The sequence below is a fragment of the Carcharodon carcharias genome, chromosome 2 (assembly GCF_017639515.1).
Source record: "Carcharodon carcharias isolate sCarCar2 chromosome 2, sCarCar2.pri, whole genome shotgun sequence".
Taxonomy (NCBI): domain Eukaryota; kingdom Metazoa; phylum Chordata; class Chondrichthyes; order Lamniformes; family Lamnidae; genus Carcharodon; species Carcharodon carcharias.
In genome coordinates, this window is record NC_054468.1 from 216,396,056 (window position 1) to 216,415,423 (window position 19,368).

General features: G+C 45.8%; 1 protein-coding gene across 4 annotated transcripts in view; it reads left to right on the forward strand.

Annotated features, from left to right (window-relative positions):
- ltbp1 (latent transforming growth factor beta binding protein 1) overlaps positions 1–19,368 on the forward strand; it is a 383,746-nt gene that overhangs the window by 70,257 nt on the left and 294,121 nt on the right. For all 4 annotated transcript variants that reach the window (XM_041215598.1, XM_041215616.1, XM_041215607.1 and 1 more), the window contains exon 4: positions 4,858–5,018. In XM_041215598.1, the coding sequence (XP_041071532.1) occupies positions 4,858–5,018 (161 nt within the window). The remainder of the gene's footprint in view (positions 1–4,857; positions 5,019–19,368) is intronic.

Here is a 19,368-nt window from a genome sequence, read left to right on the forward strand (position 1 = left end):
CAAGTCTGTTGTGTGGCACTGTATCAAATGTCTTTTGGAAGTCTATGTATGCCATGTCAACAGCATTGCACTCGTCAACACTCCCTGTTATCTCTTCAAAAAGACTCCGGCAAGTTAGTCAAACATGATTTTCCCTTAAGAAATCCATGCTGGCTTTCCTTAATTAACCTGCGTTTTTCTATGTGACTGTTAATTTTGTCCAGAATTATTGTTTCCAGAAGTTCTTCCACCACCAAAATTAAACTGACCCAAGGTTTATCTAGAAAAGAGTTGACGTTTCGAGTCCTCATGACCCTTCGACAGAACTTGAGTTCGAGTCCAAGAAAGAGTTGAAATATAAGCTGGTTTAAGGTGTGTGTGTGGGGGGGCGGAGAGATAGAGAGAGAGAGGTGGGGGGGTGGTGTGGTTGTAGGGCCAAACAAGCAGTGATAGAAGCAGATCATCAAAAGATGTCAACGACAATAGTACAATAGAACACATAGGTGTTAAAGTTAAAGTTGGTGATATTATCTAAACGAATGTGCTAATTAAGAATGGATGGTAGGGCACTCAAGGTATAGCTCTAGTGGGGTTTTTTTTTTATATAATGGAAATAGGTGGGAAAAGGAAAATCTTTATAATTTATTGGAAAAAAAAGGAAGGGGGAAACAGGAAGGGGGTGGGGATGGGGGAGGGAGCTCACGACCTAAAGTTGTTGAATTCAATATTCAGTCCGGAAGGCTGTAAAGTCCCTAGTCGGAAGATGAGGTGTTGTTCCCCCAGTTTACGTTGGGCTTCACTGGAACAATGCAGCAAGCCAAGGACAGACATGTGGGCAAGAGAGCAGGGTGGAGTGTTAAAATGTCAAGCAACAGAGAGGTTTGGGTCATTCTTGCGGACAGACCGCTGGTGTTCTGCAAAGCGGTCGCCCAGTTTATGTTTGGTCTCTCCAATGTAGAGGAGACCACATTGGGAGCAACGAATGCAATAGACTAAGTTGGGGGAAATGCAAGTGAAATGCTGCTTCACTTGAAAGGAGTGTTTGGGTCCTTGGACAGTGAGGAGAGAGGAAGTGAAGGGGCAGGTGTTGCATCTTTTGCGTGGGCATGGGGTGGTGCCATAGGAGGGGGTTGAGGAGTAGGGGGTGATGGAGGAGTGGACCAGGGTGTCCCGGAGCTCATTGACCTCATCTCCTCTGGGGATCTCCCTCCCACAGCTTCCAACCTGATAGTCGCCCAACCTCGGATGGCCCGCTTCTATCTCCTACCCCAAATCCACAAACAGAACTGCCCCGGTAGACCGATCGTCTCAGCTTGCTCCTGCCCCACAGAACTCATTTCTCGTTATCTTGACTCCCTTCTCTCTCCCCTTGTCCAGTCCCTCCCCACCTACATCCGTGATTCCTCTGACACCTTACGTCACATCAACAATTTCCAGTTCCCTGGCCCCAACCGCTTCCTCTTCACCATGGACGTCCAATCCCTCTACACCTCCATCCCCCACCAGGATGGTCTGAGGGCCCTTAGCTTCTTCCTCGAACAGAGGCCCGAACAATCCCCATCCACCACTACTCTCCTCTGTCTGGCTGAACTTGTTCTCACGCTGAACAATTTCTCCTTCAACTCCTCTCACTTCCTCCAAATAAAAGGTGTGGCTATGGGTACCCGCATGGGCCCCAGCTATGCCTGTCTCTTTATGGGGTATGTGGAACATTCCTTGTTGCAGTCCTACTCCGGCCCCCTTCCACAACTCTTTCTCCGGTACATCGATGATTACTTCGGTGCCGCTTCATGCTCTCGTCGGGACTTGGAAAAATTTATTAATTTTGCTTCCAATCTCCACCCCTCCATCATTTTCACTTGGTCCATCTCTGACACTTCCCTTCCCTTCCTTGACCTCTCTGTCTCAATCTCTGGTGATAGACTGTCCACCAATATCCATTACAAACCCACCGACTCCCACAGCTATCTCGACTACAGCTCCTCACACCCCGCTTCCTGTAAGGACTCCATCCCATTCTCTCAGTTCCTTCGCCTCCGTCGCATCTGTTCCGATGAAGCTACGTTCAAAAACAGTTCCTCTGACATGTCCTCCTTCTTCCTTAACCGAGGTTTTCCACCCACGGTCGTTGACAGGGCCCTCAACCGTGTCCGGCCCATCTCCCGCGCATCCGCCCTCAGGCCTTCTCCTCCCTCCCAGAAACATGATAGGGTCCCCCTTGTCCTCACTTATCACCCCACCAGCCTCTGCATTCAAAGGATCATCCTCCGCCATTTCCGCCAACTCCAGCATGATGCCACCACCAAACACATCTTCCCTTCACCCCCCCTTATCGGCATTCCGTAGGGATCGCTCCCTCCGGGACACCCTGGTCCACTCCTCCATCACCCCCTACTCCTCAACCCCCTCCTATGGCACCACCCCATGCCCACGCAAAAGATGCAACACCTGCCCCTTCACTTCCTCTCTCCTCACCGTCCAAGGACCCAAACACTCCTTTCAAGTGAAGCAGCATTTCATTTGCATTTCCCCCAACTTAGTCTAATGCATTCGTTGCTCCCAATGTGGTCTCCTCTACACTGGAGAGACCAAACGTAAACTGGGCGACCGCTTTGCAGAACACCTGCGGTCTGTCCGCAAGAATGACCCAAACCTCCCTGTCGCTTGCCATTTTAACACTCCACCCTGCTCTCTTGCCCACATGTCTGTCCTTGGCTTGCTGCATTGTTCCAGTGAAGCCCAATGTAAACTGGAGGAACAACACCTCATCTTCCGACTAGGGACTTTACAGCCTTCCGGACTGAATATTGAATTCAACAACTTTAGGTCGTGAGCTCCCTCCCCCATCCCCACCCCCTTTCTGTTTCCCCCTTCCTTTTTTTTTCCAATAAATTATAAAGATTTTCCTTTTCCCACCTATTTCCATTATATAAAAAAACCCCCACTAGAGCTATACCTTGAGTGCCCTACCATCCATTCTTAATTAGCACATTCGTTTAGATAATATCACCAACTTTAACTTTAACACCTATGTGTTCTATTGTACTATTGTCGTTGACATCTTTTGATGATCTGCTTCTATCACTGCTTGTTTGTCCCTACAACCACACCACCCCCCCAACCTCTCTCTCTCTCTATCTCTCCGCCCCCCACACACACACACCTTAAACCAGCTTATATTTCAACTCTTTCTTGGACTCGAACTCAAGTTCTGTCGAAGAGTCATGAGGACTCGAAACGTCAACTCTTTTCTTCTCCGCCGATGCTGCCAGACCTGCTGAGTTTTTCCAGGTAATTCTGTTTTTGTTTTGGATTTCCAGCATCCGCAGTTTTTTTGTTTTTAACCAAGCTTTATCTATCCTTTACCCCAATTTTAATTGGGGTCCAGTCCTTAGTAGGTGACTTTTGATGTCAGTTCAAACCTCACCCGTTTTAAGAAGGAAACTCACAGGCCTGGTTCCCATGGGCTTCGGGACCTAGACATTGGGACCAAATGGGTGTCCCAAATGCGCACTTGCTGAAATCGAGTCTGTTGGTGCAGTCTTCCTGGAGGTGGCCTCCTAATTAGCCATCCTGTTAAGGATGCCAGGTGGGCTCTTCCAATCGGGAGGGCTTTTGCAATTGGGAGGGCTCTTTCAATCGGGAGGGCCTGCAGCCTCAACATGGAGGAGCCTCCTGAAAATTCAACAAAGGAAATCATGGCCACAGCTACCAGGCCATCACGGTGGAAGGAGAATCCTACCACAGGATAGCATGCGGCTGGAGCTCTTGCAGACCTGCAGATGCATGCTGGGCTGGGATGTGCCTCTGGCATTCCTTGGCCTGCTCCTGGGAGACCACCAGCCTTCCTTCTACAGCCTGCAGCTATATTGTTGGGGGAGGGGAGGGGACAGAGGAGAGTGGATCCAGGTGGCATATAAAGAGTGCTCTCAGTTGGCACCTTAATTGGCCACTCCACACCGGCAGTTGGGTAGCCATTGCCCCTCCCTGAAGCTTCCCCTGAAACTAGGTCAGAGGCAGGAATATGGCGGAAGACCGGCATGCCGGTGGGTAGCGAGAAATTGCTGCCCCTCCCTGCCACTCCTTGGCAGAATCCAGCCCCCACAGTCTATTTGCCAAATAGGTACATCTGGGGAACTGGCTGCTAAACTGTCCCATGGAGCTATTGGTGAGTGTGTGGAAGATGATTAGGTTGTTTGTGTGTGTGTGGGGGTGGGGGGGTGGGGGGGGTTGGCGGTGGTGGTGTGTAGTATAAATGATTACAAGTTACTTTATTTTGTCTCTCAGGGCCCCTGATCTGCTCTGGCATTGTGTTAGCTAGATGGGAAACTGACCATTCAGCACTCTTGAATAAATATAGTCAGGTCCCAATGATATTATTGAGAGATATATATGCTGAAAAGGATTCTGCTGGCTTTGGATCAGTGTCCTTGCAAATCCCTTGGCTGTAGGGCAGGTAAGCAATCAAGAGGAATCTTAACTGTCCAAATGCATCCCACACATTGTCACTTCCTCCCATAGTGAGATTTGAACCTATGTCACCAGGCCATTAGCCTGGTCCTTGAGGGCTACTAGCCCAGCAACATTATCACTACACCACTGTGTCCCCCCAGGCAATAGGGAAGGGAGTGGGGTGAGTGGGACTAGATAAATTGCTCTTGCAGAGAGCTGGCATGGACACAAAGGACAGAATGGACTCCTTCTGTACTGTAACCATTAAATGATTCTACGGAGTATAAACTGATTCTATTTTTAGAAGAAAATTACTTTTTTAAATGACAACTTTTGATGGCTAAATGTTGCTGTATTTCATAGTGACTGTGTTGCAGATCATTTAAAAAAAATTTAACTACTCTCATTGGTGTCTTTCTCTCTTAGCTTGATGCCTCTGCCGTCACAACCACTGATGATGCTTGTACAGCGTGGCCAATCCCAGCAATTCACCTTCAAACCCAAATATTACAATCAGAAGTTTTACCCTGGAGGACAGGCCCCAGAAGGCTCCCTGCCCCAAACTGCATCCGGACCCACTTTCCAAGGTTAGTTTCACTGTTGTACGTCTTCCAGATTCCAAAAGTAGATGTCTTGGATAGTACAAGCAAGCGGACACAGAAGTGACCTGGACTGAATTCCAATAGGGATCTCTGCACTTGCAGTGTTCAATGTCTTGTCTTCATTTCCCATTGTAAGGCACAAGGATATTCATCATTTATTGGCAATTAAATGTTGATTATCCCATAATAACCTTGTAGTAAGGACATTGCAATCATTAATCCTTCAGAGTGGATGTTATTGTGCATCGGCAGCTTGAAGTGCCCTGGCATCCGGGGTCAGTTCTTATTGTAGTTGATGTAAAAAAAAAAACCCCTCCCTCTGTCCTCGAAACAAAATAAGACCTTGAGTGTTACAGTACATATGACCAAAACTAATGGGTATCTTGGATTGATTTCAAGGGCAGGATTTTCAGCTGGGCGTGTGGGCACGTGCCCGACCCTCTTGAGCCTGAAATAGCGGGTGGTGATGTCGGGTGAGCGACCCGATGTCATCGTGCACTCACGTGATATTTCGGTCGGTGGGCGCGCGAGAGTCGGCAGTGCTCCCACCAACAATGAAGAGGGCTATTCAGCCCATCAGTCAATGAATTAATTTGAACTTTTCGCTGCCCGTCCAACCTCACAGTTGGTGGGTGGGCAAATAGGCCAGGCAGCCTTTGCATCCTTGCGAAACCTCATCCACAGGCAGGATGAAGTTTCCAACGGTGAATAAAAAAACAGTAAAAATTTAAAAACTTGTTTTTAACATGTCCCTGTTCATGTGACGGAGTCACATTGGGGACATGTTTCCCTTATTTTTCAAATCTTTATTTTTAATTTTTAAATCCTTCAGCTCTCTGAGGCACCCCCCAATGCCCCCCCCACGCCGGCAGTGCTGAGGCTCTCAGCGCGTGGTTCGCTCTGGCTGGCTTGCTAGCATGAAATCATGGTTGGGGGGGGCCATTCGCAGGCGGTAGACCATTGCCCACTGCCCCTGCCCGACAAGGGGAGTGTCCTCCCCCAAGGCTGTCATCTCATCTCTGGATCCACAGGGTAGCAATAAATCAAGCACATCTTTGCCCTGAACAAAAACAGAATTACCTGGAAAAACTCAGCAGGTCTGGCAGCATCGGCAAAGAAGAAAAGAGTTGACGTTTCGAGTCCTCATGACCCTTCCATAGAACTTGTTCTGTGGAAGGGTCATGAGGGCTCGAAACATCAACTCTTTTCTTCTCCGCCGATGCTGCCAGACCTGCTGAGTTTTTCCAGGTAATTCTGTTTTTGTTTTGGATTTCCAGCATCCGCAGTTTTTTGTTTTTATGATTACATCTTTGCCCTGATTGTTTGTGATCTCCTGTTAACCCCTTTGTGAGATTATCACTTGAGTGCACTCTCTGTGTAAATCTGTTTAACCTTTGTTGCCAACCTTCAAGAGGTTGTGTTTCACTGAGACCTTCACTGTTCAACTTGCAAAAAAAAATTTAGCCAATAAAACTGATAGAATGTTTATCAGAAATTTTTCTTTCAAAAAATGCTTATGTTGAGATATAATTTGATGATTTGTGCATTTAGACGATGGCAGAATAGCTGAGGCAGTGACTGTATAAGAGTTCATGCATACCCAATTATGAAATTTGCCTTTAACTCATTCCAGCCTGAATATTTATTTGTTTGTAAGTGCAAGTCTTATTTATTCCCTTTGTATTCAAATCTTGATTACTTTAATGTTAAATACCCCCCCTCTCAATCCATTTCCTCCTGTGTTATCCTCAAAGCATTCACTCTTCTACAAGGACCAGCAGCTCCCCAGTATGTTCAGTGACCTCTTTTATTTATTTGTTTATGGGATGTGGGTGTCATAGGCCAGCATTTATTGCCCTTGTTCATTTAAGAGTCAACCACATTGATAGATCTGGAGTCACATGACAGCAGATTTCCTTCCCTATAGGGCCTTAGTGAGTTTTTATGGCAATAATTTTATGGTCATTATTAGACCACTTCTAATTTATTGAATTCAAATTTTGCAAATCTGCTATGGTGGGATTTGAACCCAGGTCCCCAGAGCATTATCCCAGGTCTCTAGAGCACCAGGTCCAGTGACAACACCACTATGTTACAGCCTCCCCCACTCTTTATGTGTGAACTCAAAGTGTCTCTCAGTAGGCTGCTCCTTCAAGAAGGGGTATCACATTGAAATGGGACCCAGTGCTCCCCTTGCCCAATAAGCTGAGAGTCAGCCTGGCTCCTTTGCTCACATGTTGTGGGTTTGAGCCTTCCATCAACAGCTTCAGTGTGTAATCTAAATTGACACTCCAATGGAGTACTGCACTCAGGCTGCATTGATGGAAGTACTATCTTTTGGTTGATACATTCAAAAGAGGCCCCATCTTGCCTGTTCAAGTAGATGTTAGAGATCCATGAGCGAGGATTTCTAAGTTCTCCCTTAACCAATATCACAAAAAAACAATCAATTGATGGTTTATCTCATTCCTGTTTGTTGGACATTTCAGGTAGAGAAAAGTGGCTAAATTAATCTCCATAGTGGTTACTGCACTCCAAAAGTAATTCATGTTGATACATTATGATGCAACCAGACATTAGATAAATGCAAATATTATCGTAATACACTAAGTAGCAATCGGTGGCGGGTTCCCCCCCCCCCCCCGATCTGAACCTACTAAAGGCCAGTTGTAATATCCAAATACTCCCCCTGTCGAGATCAGCTAACCTAAGCAAAGGCTAGGCACCTTTTTGTTTGTGCCATTTAGTATTACACCCCCTCTGTTCATTTATTTGCTGAATCATTGAGCAAGCTCAGTTGTAAGTTCTACCAGGTTGCAGCTGTAGTGCGGTATTAAGGGAATTCTGGCCATGGTGGATTATGACAGTGCTGCAGTCAGTTGAACATCTACCACTTTGGGATGTATATTTGCTGAATTGTTTACTGAAAGATTCACCAAAGTGAAAACAGTCCAGTTGCACCATTCCTGAGGCCATAGAGCTCACCACTACTCTTCTGTCCTTACTCAAAAGGGAAAGCCCTGGGAGAAAAAAAGCAAATACGAATACTATATTTGACTTAAGGGGGGAAGCCGCATCGGGGGAGGTCAGTTTCTGTTCGAATTACTTTATTGAATCTCTGTCTGGAAACAAGTACAAACAAATATACTTTTTTCCCACCTGTTACCTAACTTTAAACTTTTACTGGATTTTCACGTGTTTTATTTAAATTTTTCTTCCCTTATTGTCCTGTTCTGTGCATTATCAGCAGTTTATTGAAACTCATATCCCCGTGTTTCCCTTTTACATCGATAACTTCAAGCTGTAGGTTATTGGGGGTGGGGGAGGGGGTGGCATCCTGCTATGTGGGATGCAGTAACTTTCATCTCAACGGTTATAGGCACTTTGAACTGGCCTTGGAAATGGAAAACGCACAGCAGTTAGTTACTGCCGTTTGGTCTCTTTGAGAAGAGAGATTAAAAAACCAGAAAATTACTTGTCACTGCCTGTTATCTAGTTAAAGTAACTTTCACTGGGTTTTCAGATTTTTAGTTTCATTTGTTCCTTCATTCTCTTTCCCCCTCCCCACCCCCGGCTTTTGGTCTCTCTCACCGCACATTACTCTCAGATTCAGAGGAGTTAGAATGACAGAGGTGGGTTTACATATTGCCTTTCACCACTTCAGGATGTGCTTTATGTCCATGAAAGTACTTTTTGACAGGTAGTCACTGCTGCAGTGCAGGAAATGAAAGCCAATTTGCACACAGTAAGGTCAAAAAGTAGCAAGGAGATAATGATCACATCATCTGCTTTTGAGCGATGGTTGAGGGATAATTATTTCCTGCAACCTCAGTGATAACGTCCCTTCTCTGAAAAGAGTGCCATTGCATCTATTACACCCACCTAAGAGGACAGTTGGGACTTCTGTTCATCTGAAGTATGGTAATACTGGCAATCGGGATATGGTGGCATTGTGGTAATGTCTTTGGACTTGTAATCCAGATGCCCAGGCTAATGTTCTGAGGACATGGGTTCACATCCCACTATAGCAGCTGGTGGAATGCAATAAATCTGGAATATCAATCTATCCTCAGTAATGGTGACCATGGCAACTATTATTTTTTTTGTAAAAAAAAAAAAATCATCTGGTTCACTAATGTCCTTTAGGGAAGGAAAGGAAATCTGCTGACTTTCCCAGTCTGGCCTACATGGCCCACAGCAATGTGGTTGACTCTTAACTGCCCTCTGGAATGCAGAAGGCAGCACTGACTTGGGATGGCACGAGAGCATCAGCTGGATTTTGACTTGAATCCATAACCTTCTGACTTCAAGATGAGAATGCCACCATCTGAGCCACCCACGGATACCCTAGACGTTTTTCAGGAATGCTTCGAATGAGCCCTGATTATAAATGAGAGTCTTAATGCAGCAGCAATGCAAATCCAAAGTGGGGATTCCTGTTTGTGCTGAAGCTGCCTTCACTTGGATACTATGTGAGAACCCCTTATGGGAATCGAACGGGATGGTAATGCAGGACCAGGCACCCCTCGTTCTGAGGATGCTTTTGTAACCAGATATAAGTGGGGACACAACAGAATGACTGAGCCTGCAAATGATCCTGACTGACATAGCCCCTGCTCTGTCTATGAATATAATTGAGTTTGGGAACTTGTCATAGTTAGGAATTGTGAGCTGAAAGGCTGCTTCCATTCTTGCTGTGGTATGCTGTACTGTTGTGTCAGTTAATTGTATTGGTTCACAGGTAATCTGATCGTTATCGCTTTGTTGTTGTGTGGGGGTTTCTTCTGCTTTGGTTGTGCCAGCATCACAGACTAACATCCCTGTTCTGCCAATATTTAAATGGTTGGTGCTGGTTAAACCAGACATGGCCTGCTGATATGGTAGTCCTGATAATAAAATAATTATGTAGTAGAAATAACCCAGAGTTTGCTGTGTATGAATTAGTTGTTGCATTTCCTACCTTACAAAAGTGGCAAAGAATTCCTTTGCCCTTCAAGTACTCTGGGATATCCTGAGGCCATGAAAGGAACTGTATAAATGCTCTCATCCTGGAATGAGAGGGCAATCTTGGGAGAAATTGAGTAGACTGGGCCAAAATTCTCTGGCGTTCACAAGAATGAGGAGTGATCTCATTGAAACATATAAAATTCTTCGAGGGCTTGACAGGGTAAATATTGAGAAGCTGTTTTCCCTTGGCGTAGAGTCTGAAACTAGGGGCCCAAGTCTCAAGATAAGGGGTCACCCATTTAGGACTTGAATAAGGAGAAATTTCTTCACTTGGATGGTTGTGAATCTTTGGAATTCTCTACCCCAGAGGGCTGTGAATGTTCAGCCATTGTGTATACTCAAGTCTGAGATTGATAGCATTTAGGATACAATGGGAATCAAGGCACAAGGGGGATGGTGGTGGGGCGGGTTGGGGGGGGAAGTGGAATTGAGATAGGTGTTCAGCCATGATCTTATTGAATGGCAGAGCAAGCTCGAAGGGCTGTCTGGCCTACTCCTCTTATTCCTAATCTTCTCATGCTCTTAAGTCTTTCTTTCAATTCTCAAAATTTTAGCTGAATGTTTTTAGATTCCCGGTCATGATATTAAAAGGGAGCTCAACCTTCTACAAAAGAAATCACTCCTCTGTTCACAAGAACTACTATAACCACTATATGAATGACTTGTGTGCCGCTATGTTATTGTGAAATCCCATTTCTGTTGTTCAACCTGTTGTTTTCTCTTTGCTTGAGACCTTCTGGATTACATTCCACAGCAATATCAGGGCTTCATCTCATCTGGATCTTTGTTGTACAGAATTTTGGTTCAAAATTTAAAAAAAATTATTTTAAGTTAAATGTTAAACGCTGCAATTGTCCTATGGGCTAGCGAGGGAAGAATTAGTCAGGGCTCGATGCTTCTCACTTGGGCCCAGTGATGACTGGAGGAAGATGTTCATGTGGGAACATCAGAAGAACCAGTTTGTGGGGCTCCCCTACCCACTGTGTTCAAAAGGTTTGGTTACACTCAGTTTTTAGGCTTGTGCATGAGGAAGGCCCAATTAGTTAAGGCTGTCATCACCTTCAGAAGAAAAGAAATTCAAGCTGGGAAGAAAAAGTGTTATTGGACACCATGTGGTAAACACGAGCCGAATTATGGTGTCAACGTGAATTTTTTTTGTGTGTCTCTTTTGGCACGTTGTCAAAATGCTCGATTAGTATGCTTTCTCTAAATCAACTGGCTGTCTCTTTTGGTTTTCTTGCTTCGTGTTAATGGGCAACTTTTCACCTTCACTAGATTTGTGGGAGACAAGGGGGAATCCCAGATGGGAGCTGTCCTCCTAATTATCTAATGATTGATGTACCCTCCAGTTATTCGTTATATGAAAAATTTGGCAACAAAACACTTCTGTTTCTACACACCATCACCATCAACTATTTTCCAAGCCAAATATCTGCCAGTAAAGCACCTTCTTCTGATAATGTTTCATTGAGGAACACTATTAAATAATAAGACAAGGCTCTGGAAACCGATCTTTCACTTGCTATTTTGCAGCGATTGTGGCCTTTGTATTTAATAGAAATGTGAAGCACATGATGTATTCAGGGAACTACATCATAATGAGAATGCTTACGTAATTGTAAGTCTACCTTTTAAACATATTATTTTCATTTCTAGGCTTTACCTCAATAGTTTCCCGTTGCTTTTTTTCCAACCTGTAGCAGTGTTTATATTTTCAGTGTTGCCGTATTGGTGGAGAGCTTCCCATAGGTGGGTTACTCTATCCTGCATTTGTCATGCCCTTTCACTGTCATTTCCTCATGACCCCCCCCACCCCCCACCCCCCCGGTTCGTTCCCACCTTCTCCAAGATCGCACAGTTTGGGTTCATCAGGCATTCATCTGCAGTCTAATGCCGCGGGGTGGTAATGGGACACAAAAGGTTCACTGTTGTCTGGTCTGGAGTGAGGAACCAGTGATTATTTGGAAAAATAAGATACTTGAAGTAATAAATATTGGCCTAAAAATCTTTTCCCTGTAGCGGGACATGAGTATGTTTAAAATACGTAAGGGGATACTTGTTGGCTCTTCAAAAAGGCAGCTTTTTTCTCATGGCCTGTAGATCTAAATCATGCTGAATGATATCATTATGCATTGTGTTAAAACTCTTTTCCTTTATCAAGTAAATAAAGCTTTGCTGAAGCCCACTTTCAAGTAGGCTATATCTCTTGTACGCATAAATCCCATTCTCCTGCTCTCTAAGGGTAACAGATAACTTCTATTAGACATGGGTGACTTGTGGAGGATAGAATGAATGCTACTGCTGGTTGACTGGGTTGTTGCCATGTATTAGATCTCTGTTCCCTCACTGGAGTGGCAGCATTATGCTACGCCGGTATGGGAAACAGATGTGGAATGCTTATGTAGATCGGCGATTGACAGCTTTCTCATGCTTCCTGATATTTCATGAAAGTAGTCATCCACATTAACTGTGAGGCCTGTGGCATTAGGCAGAGGAGATGACTCATGGCCTTGGGTGTGAGCCATTCTGTTATTGTGCCCATGCCAAAGTGCATTCATGTGATAAATACAGGACACCGCATGTGCTGCAAGCTCGCTACTCATAGTGTAATTGCTGTGGTAGATCAAATTTGACAAAGGGATCATCTTCAAAGAATAGAATTTTGGAAAATGCTTGGCTGAGGCGGGGAAGGCTGCCTAATATATATTGGCAATTTCTCCAGCTAGAGTTCAAAGAGTAATCACTGGAACATGTCTGTGTTCAAGCTCAGTCTTCAGTGTACACACAAATTGTATTTCAGGACACACATCTGGTGACACTTTGCATTCTGACCACAATGAGAATGAATGCTTTCTAAAACGCACTCAGTTCAGATATTAAGCCATTATGAATCGCAATAGACTAATTACTAAATAGGATGAAATGATGCTGCGTGATATTCACAGATGTAATAAATGCAGTTTCTTTGCTTGCTGTTGTAACTAAGATTTTGGCTTATTTCATAGAATTATAGAATGGGTACAGCACAGAAGGAGGCCATTCAGCCTATCTAGCCCATGCCGGCTCAAAAAAATTTAGCTAGTCTCACAGCCCCACCCTTGTAGCCCTGTAAATATTTTCATTCAGGAGCTTAGTTGATTCCCTTTTGAAAGGCACAATTCAATCCCTTTCCACCATCCTTTCAGGGTGTGCATTCGTGATCATAATCACTTATTTTTATTGAGTTCTAAACTCCATTCGATAGAGGAAAAAGGAAGAGCTTAGTATTGCTATGTTGCTTTCACCCTTCCATCTCCTGTTACCTTTTTATGCAACGAAAGCATGGCCCACTGTTTAAAAAAGTTCATGACATCTTCGTCAATCCCTCCTTTGTGCCCACCTATTGCTGACCTTTTATCCAGCTCCACCTGCCCCAGCCCCCTTAAACAGTATCAATTTCATCACAGTCCAGCTTCTCTTCAGCTCTGAAGAAGGGTCATACGGACTCGAAACGTTAACTTTGTTTTTCTCTCCCACAGATGCTGTCAGACCTGCTGAGTTTTTCCAGCGTTTTCAGTTTTTGTTAAAAAAAGGTTGTTAGTCTCATTGCTGACATTGTGTTTCTTATAAAACAGTCCACATTGGAGCAGTGTTGGAGAAACTTCATATAACTTGAGGGAAACCTTCAGCCTGACAGTGTAGAGTCCAGCAGTCTTCCAGACACCTTCACTGACAATATTTGGAATGATGCATGAGTTTTATGTGACTGTGCATTATTCAGTCTGTTTTCATTTGCCCTGATAGTGTGGACAGTGCACTCCTTGGGGATAGATCTTCATTTGAGGCTGAACTTTTCATGGGGGGGGGGAGAACTGCTTGAACCCCCCCCACTCCCACCCCCTGGGAAGAGAAGTTGGTTGTAAACCAACCAGCTTTGAAAAAGGCCGCCCTGCAACGATAATATGCTGGTGGTGGCCTTAACAAGTTGCGAGTTGGACTTCTGCCCCTCAGTGGAAGGAAGTCCCGCCCTCGAGAGCTATCGGCCAATCTGGTTGGCCGGCAGTTCTTGCAGTCCCATCAGTGCCAAGAGAGAGTAGCGGGAGATGCTGGGACTGCAAGGAGGCCCTCGCAAACAGTCATGGACACCAGACAAGATAAGTCCAGGGTGTCTTGGACGCTTGAGGGAAAGAGGGTTGGTGGGTAGGTTTTGAAGGGCAATTTTGGTGAAAGAAATGGCCCTCCCACTCTCGCGCACCTTCCACTGCTCAGCGTGTTATGGCCATGGAGGCGGATGGAGATCCCTAATTGCCACTTAATTGGATAGTTAAGGACCTCAATAGGCCTAAGGGTGGGCGGCCTATTGGTGCCTTTCCCACTCCCTGTAATCTGGGGACCAGGTTGTGGGTGGGCGGGAAGGTGGTGGGCTACCTACCCGACCTATGTTATGTGTCCCCTCTCCCACCAAAACGCGACCGGTACGGGGGCTGTAAAACTCCCTCCTTGGTAGTGAATTGGCATGCCATTTTACATTGCTCCCAAATTTTAATTCCCTTGGAATTTTATTTACACGAGCGCATAAAGTCAAAACTTCCTCACCTGATAATCTTAAAGGACTGGGAAGAGTGTCCTGCAGTCAGCATCACGGTGAAGCAGCCTGGGAAGAGTGTCCTGCAGCCAGTATCACGGTGAAGCGGTCTGGGAAGAGTGCCCTGCAGCCAGTATCACGGTGAAGCGGTCTGGGAAGAGTGTCCTGCAGCCAGTATCACGGTGAAGCGGTCTGGGAAGAGTGTCCTGCAGCCAGTATCACGGTGAAGCGGTCTGGGAAGAGTGTCCTGCAGCCAGTATCACGGTGAAGCGGTCTGGGAAGAGTGTCCTGCAGCCAGTATCATGGTGAAGCAGTCTGGGAAGAGTGTCCTGCAGCCAGTATCACGGTGAAGCGGTCTGGGAAGAGTGCCCTGCAGCCAGTATCACGGTGAAGCGGTCTGGGAAGAGTGTCCTGCAGCCAGTATCACGGTGAAGTGGTCTGGGAAGAGTGTCCTGCAGCCAGTATCACGGTGAAGCGGTCTGGGAAGAGTGTCCTGCAGCCAGTATCACGGTGAAGCGGTCTGGGAAGAGTGTCCTGCAGCCAGTATCACGGTGAAGCAGTCTGGGAAGAGTGTCCTGCAGCCAGTATCACAGTGAAGCAGTCTGGGAAGAGTGTCCTGCAGCCTGTATCACAGTGAAGCAGTCTGGGAAGAGTGTCCTGCAGTCAGTTCTTATTGAAAATAACAAGAACCACATCACAAGACAGCGTGAGAGAGCGGCGGAGAGATCAGAACCAGCGCGAGTGTGGGGAAGCTTCAAAAAGTGATGTCAGCACAAAGGTGAGAGCTGATTGGTAAGTAGTGGGTAAATGTTTTTCTCCAGTTTTTTCTCCAGTTTTTCTCCAGTTTAAAATAGATTAAGCTAAGGAAAGGTAAGAGTTCTAGGAAAAATTTTCCTCCTGTTGGCGGGAATGTGCAGGAGCAGGAGCGTACAGGCACGCCTCCAATTGGCACTCCCAATGGGGGGTGCACCGCCATTTTATGTGGGCGGGCCAACTAAGGCCCGCCCAGCGTGACGTCTGCCAGGAAGCGCTATGCACTCCCCGTGTGGGCGGGGGGTGTTCCCTCAGCTGAGAGTGCGCTCTTTTGTGCATGCGCGTGAAAGAGCACACTCATCTCCCTGAGGCTAAGTGCTGCCTCAGGGAGATCGGCTCCAAATTTAAAAATGCTAAACAAATGATTGCAAGATTTCCCTAACATGTCCCCTCATGTGACACTGTCACATTAGTTGGGACATGTCCATCACTTTTACTGAAACTTTTATTAAATATTTAAAAACCCTCATGAAACTTCATCCTGCCCGTGGATGAGGTTTCATGCTTCTTCTTAAGCCCGCCAGAGTTCTCAGCCTGCCTGCCAACCCGAAGGTCCATTAATGATGTTAATTACTTCTTAAATGGCCTTAATAGGCCGTTGACAGTTTGGCTGGCACACAGCTGATTCGGCTGCGACCCCTCCAACCTGAAAATGGAAATGATGCGGGGTGACATTGGGAGTTCCGCCCGATGTCATCCAGCATCATTTTACACGTCGTTGAGTGGGCCCCACTCCCGCTCACCGACTGGAAGATCCTCCCCCTAGTTTTTATTTAAGTACATAAATAATTTAACATTTTTTTTTACTGTACTTAACTTAAAGTAAGGGTTTTTTTTCAACTAGAGGCATGGCAGGGCAGCTTAGTCCCATGTTATGTACCGCCTGCAACATGTGGGAAGTCCTAGACACTCCTTGCACTCTGACCGACCATGTGTGCAGGAAGTGCCACCAGCTGCAGCTACTTGAGCTCCGAGTTTCGGCGCTTGAGTGGCAGCTGGAGGCACTGAAGTGCATCCATGAGGCTGAGAGTTCATGGAAAGCACTTTTTCAGACATATTCGCCCTACAGCTTGTGGAAGTGAAGGCAGAGAGGGAATGGGTGACCATCAGTGAGAAGAAAGACACCAGGCAGGTAGTCAGGAAATCCTCAGGGTGCATCTCGCTCGAGAACTGTTTTTCTGTGTTGAGAACGTTGGGAGTGACAGTTCCTCTGGGGGTTGCAGCCACTCTCATGGCACTGTGAGTGACTCAACTGCACAAGGGGGGAGGAAAAAGAGGGGAAAAGCAATAGTGGTAGGAGACTCGATAGTAAGGGGAACAAACAGGCATTTCTGTGGCCATAGATGTGACTCCAGGATGGTATGTTGCCTCCCTGGTGCCAGGGTCAAGGACGTCACTGAACGGCTGCAGGGCATTCTAAAGGAGGAGGGCAAACAGACAGAGATCGCGGTACATATTGGCACCAACGACATAGGTAGAAAGAGGGATGAGGTCCTGCAAGCAGAATTTAGGGAGCTAGGAAGCAGATTAAAAAAACAGGACCTCAAAGGTAGTAATCTCTGGATTACTTCCAGTGCCACTCGCTAGTGAGTATAGAAATAGGAGGTTAGTCCAGGTGAATGCGTGGCTGGAGAGATGATGCAGGAGGGAGGGCTTTAGATTTCTGGGACATTGGAACCTGTTTCTGGGGGCGGTGGGACCTGTACAAGGTGAACGGGTTGCCCCTGAACCGGAATGGGACCAACATCCTTGTGGGGAGGTTTGCTGGTGCTTTGAGGAGGATTCAAACTAACTTGACAGGGGTATTGGATCCTGAGAGGAGGTGCAGCAGAGGGAGATGCACAGCCAAAATTAGAAGAGAGAGCAAGTGAGTCTGGAAGGCATAGAAATTTTAGACCAGTTAAGGCACAAGGGAGTTTGGCAAGGTTGGATAATATTTAATGCAAGGAGTCTGACGAATAAGGCAGATGAGTTGAGGGCACAAATTAACACAAGGAAGTATGATGTCATTGTTGGTTGAGAGAGGGGCAGGTTTGGCAGCTCAGTATTCCAGGATATAGGGTCTTCAGGCGAGACAGGGAAGGAGGAAAAAGAAGAGGGGGTATTGCAATATTGATCAAGGAATCAATTACAGCAGTAAGGAGGGATGACATCTTAGAAGGTTCCTCAAATGAAGCCATATGGGTAGAACTGAAAAACAAAAAAGGAGCAATCACATTGCTGGGAGTGAACTATAGGCCCCCAAACAATCAAAGAGAAATAGAAGAGTAGATGTGTAGGCAAATTTCAGAGAAGTGTAAAAATAATAGGGTAGTAATAGTGAGGGATTTCAACTTCCCTAAGATTAATTGGGTTAGTCATAGTGTGATAGATTTAGAGAGAGAGAGTGGAATTCTTAAAATGCATCCAGGAGATCTTTTTAAGCCAGTACTTAGAAGGTCTCATAAGAGGAGGGGTGGACCTGGACTTAATTTTAGGGAATGAAGCTGGGCAAGTGGTAGATGTATCAGTGGGGAACATTTTGCAGATGTTGATTATAACTCCGTCGGATTCAAGGTTGTTATGGAAAAGGACAAGGATGGACCAGAAATCACAGTTCTAAATTGGGGTGGGGGGGGGCAATTTTAATGAGATCAGATATGATTTGGCCAGAGTGGACTGGGAGCAGCTACTTTTAGGTAAATCTGTGTCAGAGCAGAGGGACTCATTCAAAAAGGAAATAGGGAGAGTACAGGGCCAACATATTCCAGTAAAGATAAAAGGTGGGACCAACAAATCCAGGGAACCCTGGATGTTGAGGGGTAAACAGAATTGGAGAAAGAGAAAAAGGGAGGCTTATGGCAGATACTGAGGCCTCAAAACAGCAGAAGCCCTAGAGGAGTAATGAATGTGTTGGGGGAAATTTAAAAAGGAAATTAGGAGAGCAAAACGGGGGCATGAAAAACATTGGCAGGTAAAATAAAGGAAAATCCAAAGTTACTTTACAGGCACACTAAGAGTAAGAGGACAACTATGGAACGAGTAGGGCCCATTAAGGACCATAGTGGTAATTTGTGTGTGGAGCCAGAAGACATAGGTAGGATTCTAAATGGATACTTTTTTGTCGGTGTTCACAAGTGAGAGGGACAACGTGGGTATGGAAATCAGGCAGAAGGACTGTGATATAATTAAAGAAAATAGCATAGAAAGGGAGGAGGTTCTAAGTGGCAGGCTTAAGAGTAGATGAAATGTATCCCAGGCTGTTGAGTGAGGCAACGGAGGAGATAACAGGGGCGCTGGCAATAATTTTCAATACCTCACTGGCCACAGGAGAGGTGCCAGAGGACTGAGGACAGCCAATGTGTTGCCGTGATTCAAGAAGGGAGGAAGGGATAAACCAGGGAACTACATGCCAGTCAGTCTAACCTCAGTGGTGGGGAAACTATTGGAAGCAATTCTGAGGGACAGAGTTAATCTACGCTTGGAGAGGCAGGGATTAATCAAGGACAGTCAGCATGGTTTTGTTAAGGGGAGATCATGTCTGATCAATTTGATTGAATTTTTTGAAGGGGTGACCAGGTGTGTAGATGAGGGCAATGCATTTGACGTAGTCTACTTGGACTTCAGCAAGGCTTTTGATAAGGTCCTGCATAGGAGACTGATTACAAGGGTAAGAGCCCATGGATCCAAGGCAATTTGGCAAATTGAATCCAGAATTGGCTGAGTGGCAGGAAGCAGAGGGTGATGGTCAAGGGATGATTTTGTGACTGGATGCCTGTATCCAGTGGTGCTCCACAGGAATCGGTGTTGGGTCCTTTGCTGTTTGTGGTATATATAAACGATTTAGACTTGAATGTAGGAGGATTGATCAGTAAGTTTGCAGATGACACGAAAATTGGTGGGGTGGTAAATAGTGAGGATGATAGTCTTAGATTACAGGAGAATATAGATGGGCTGGTCAGATGTGCTGAT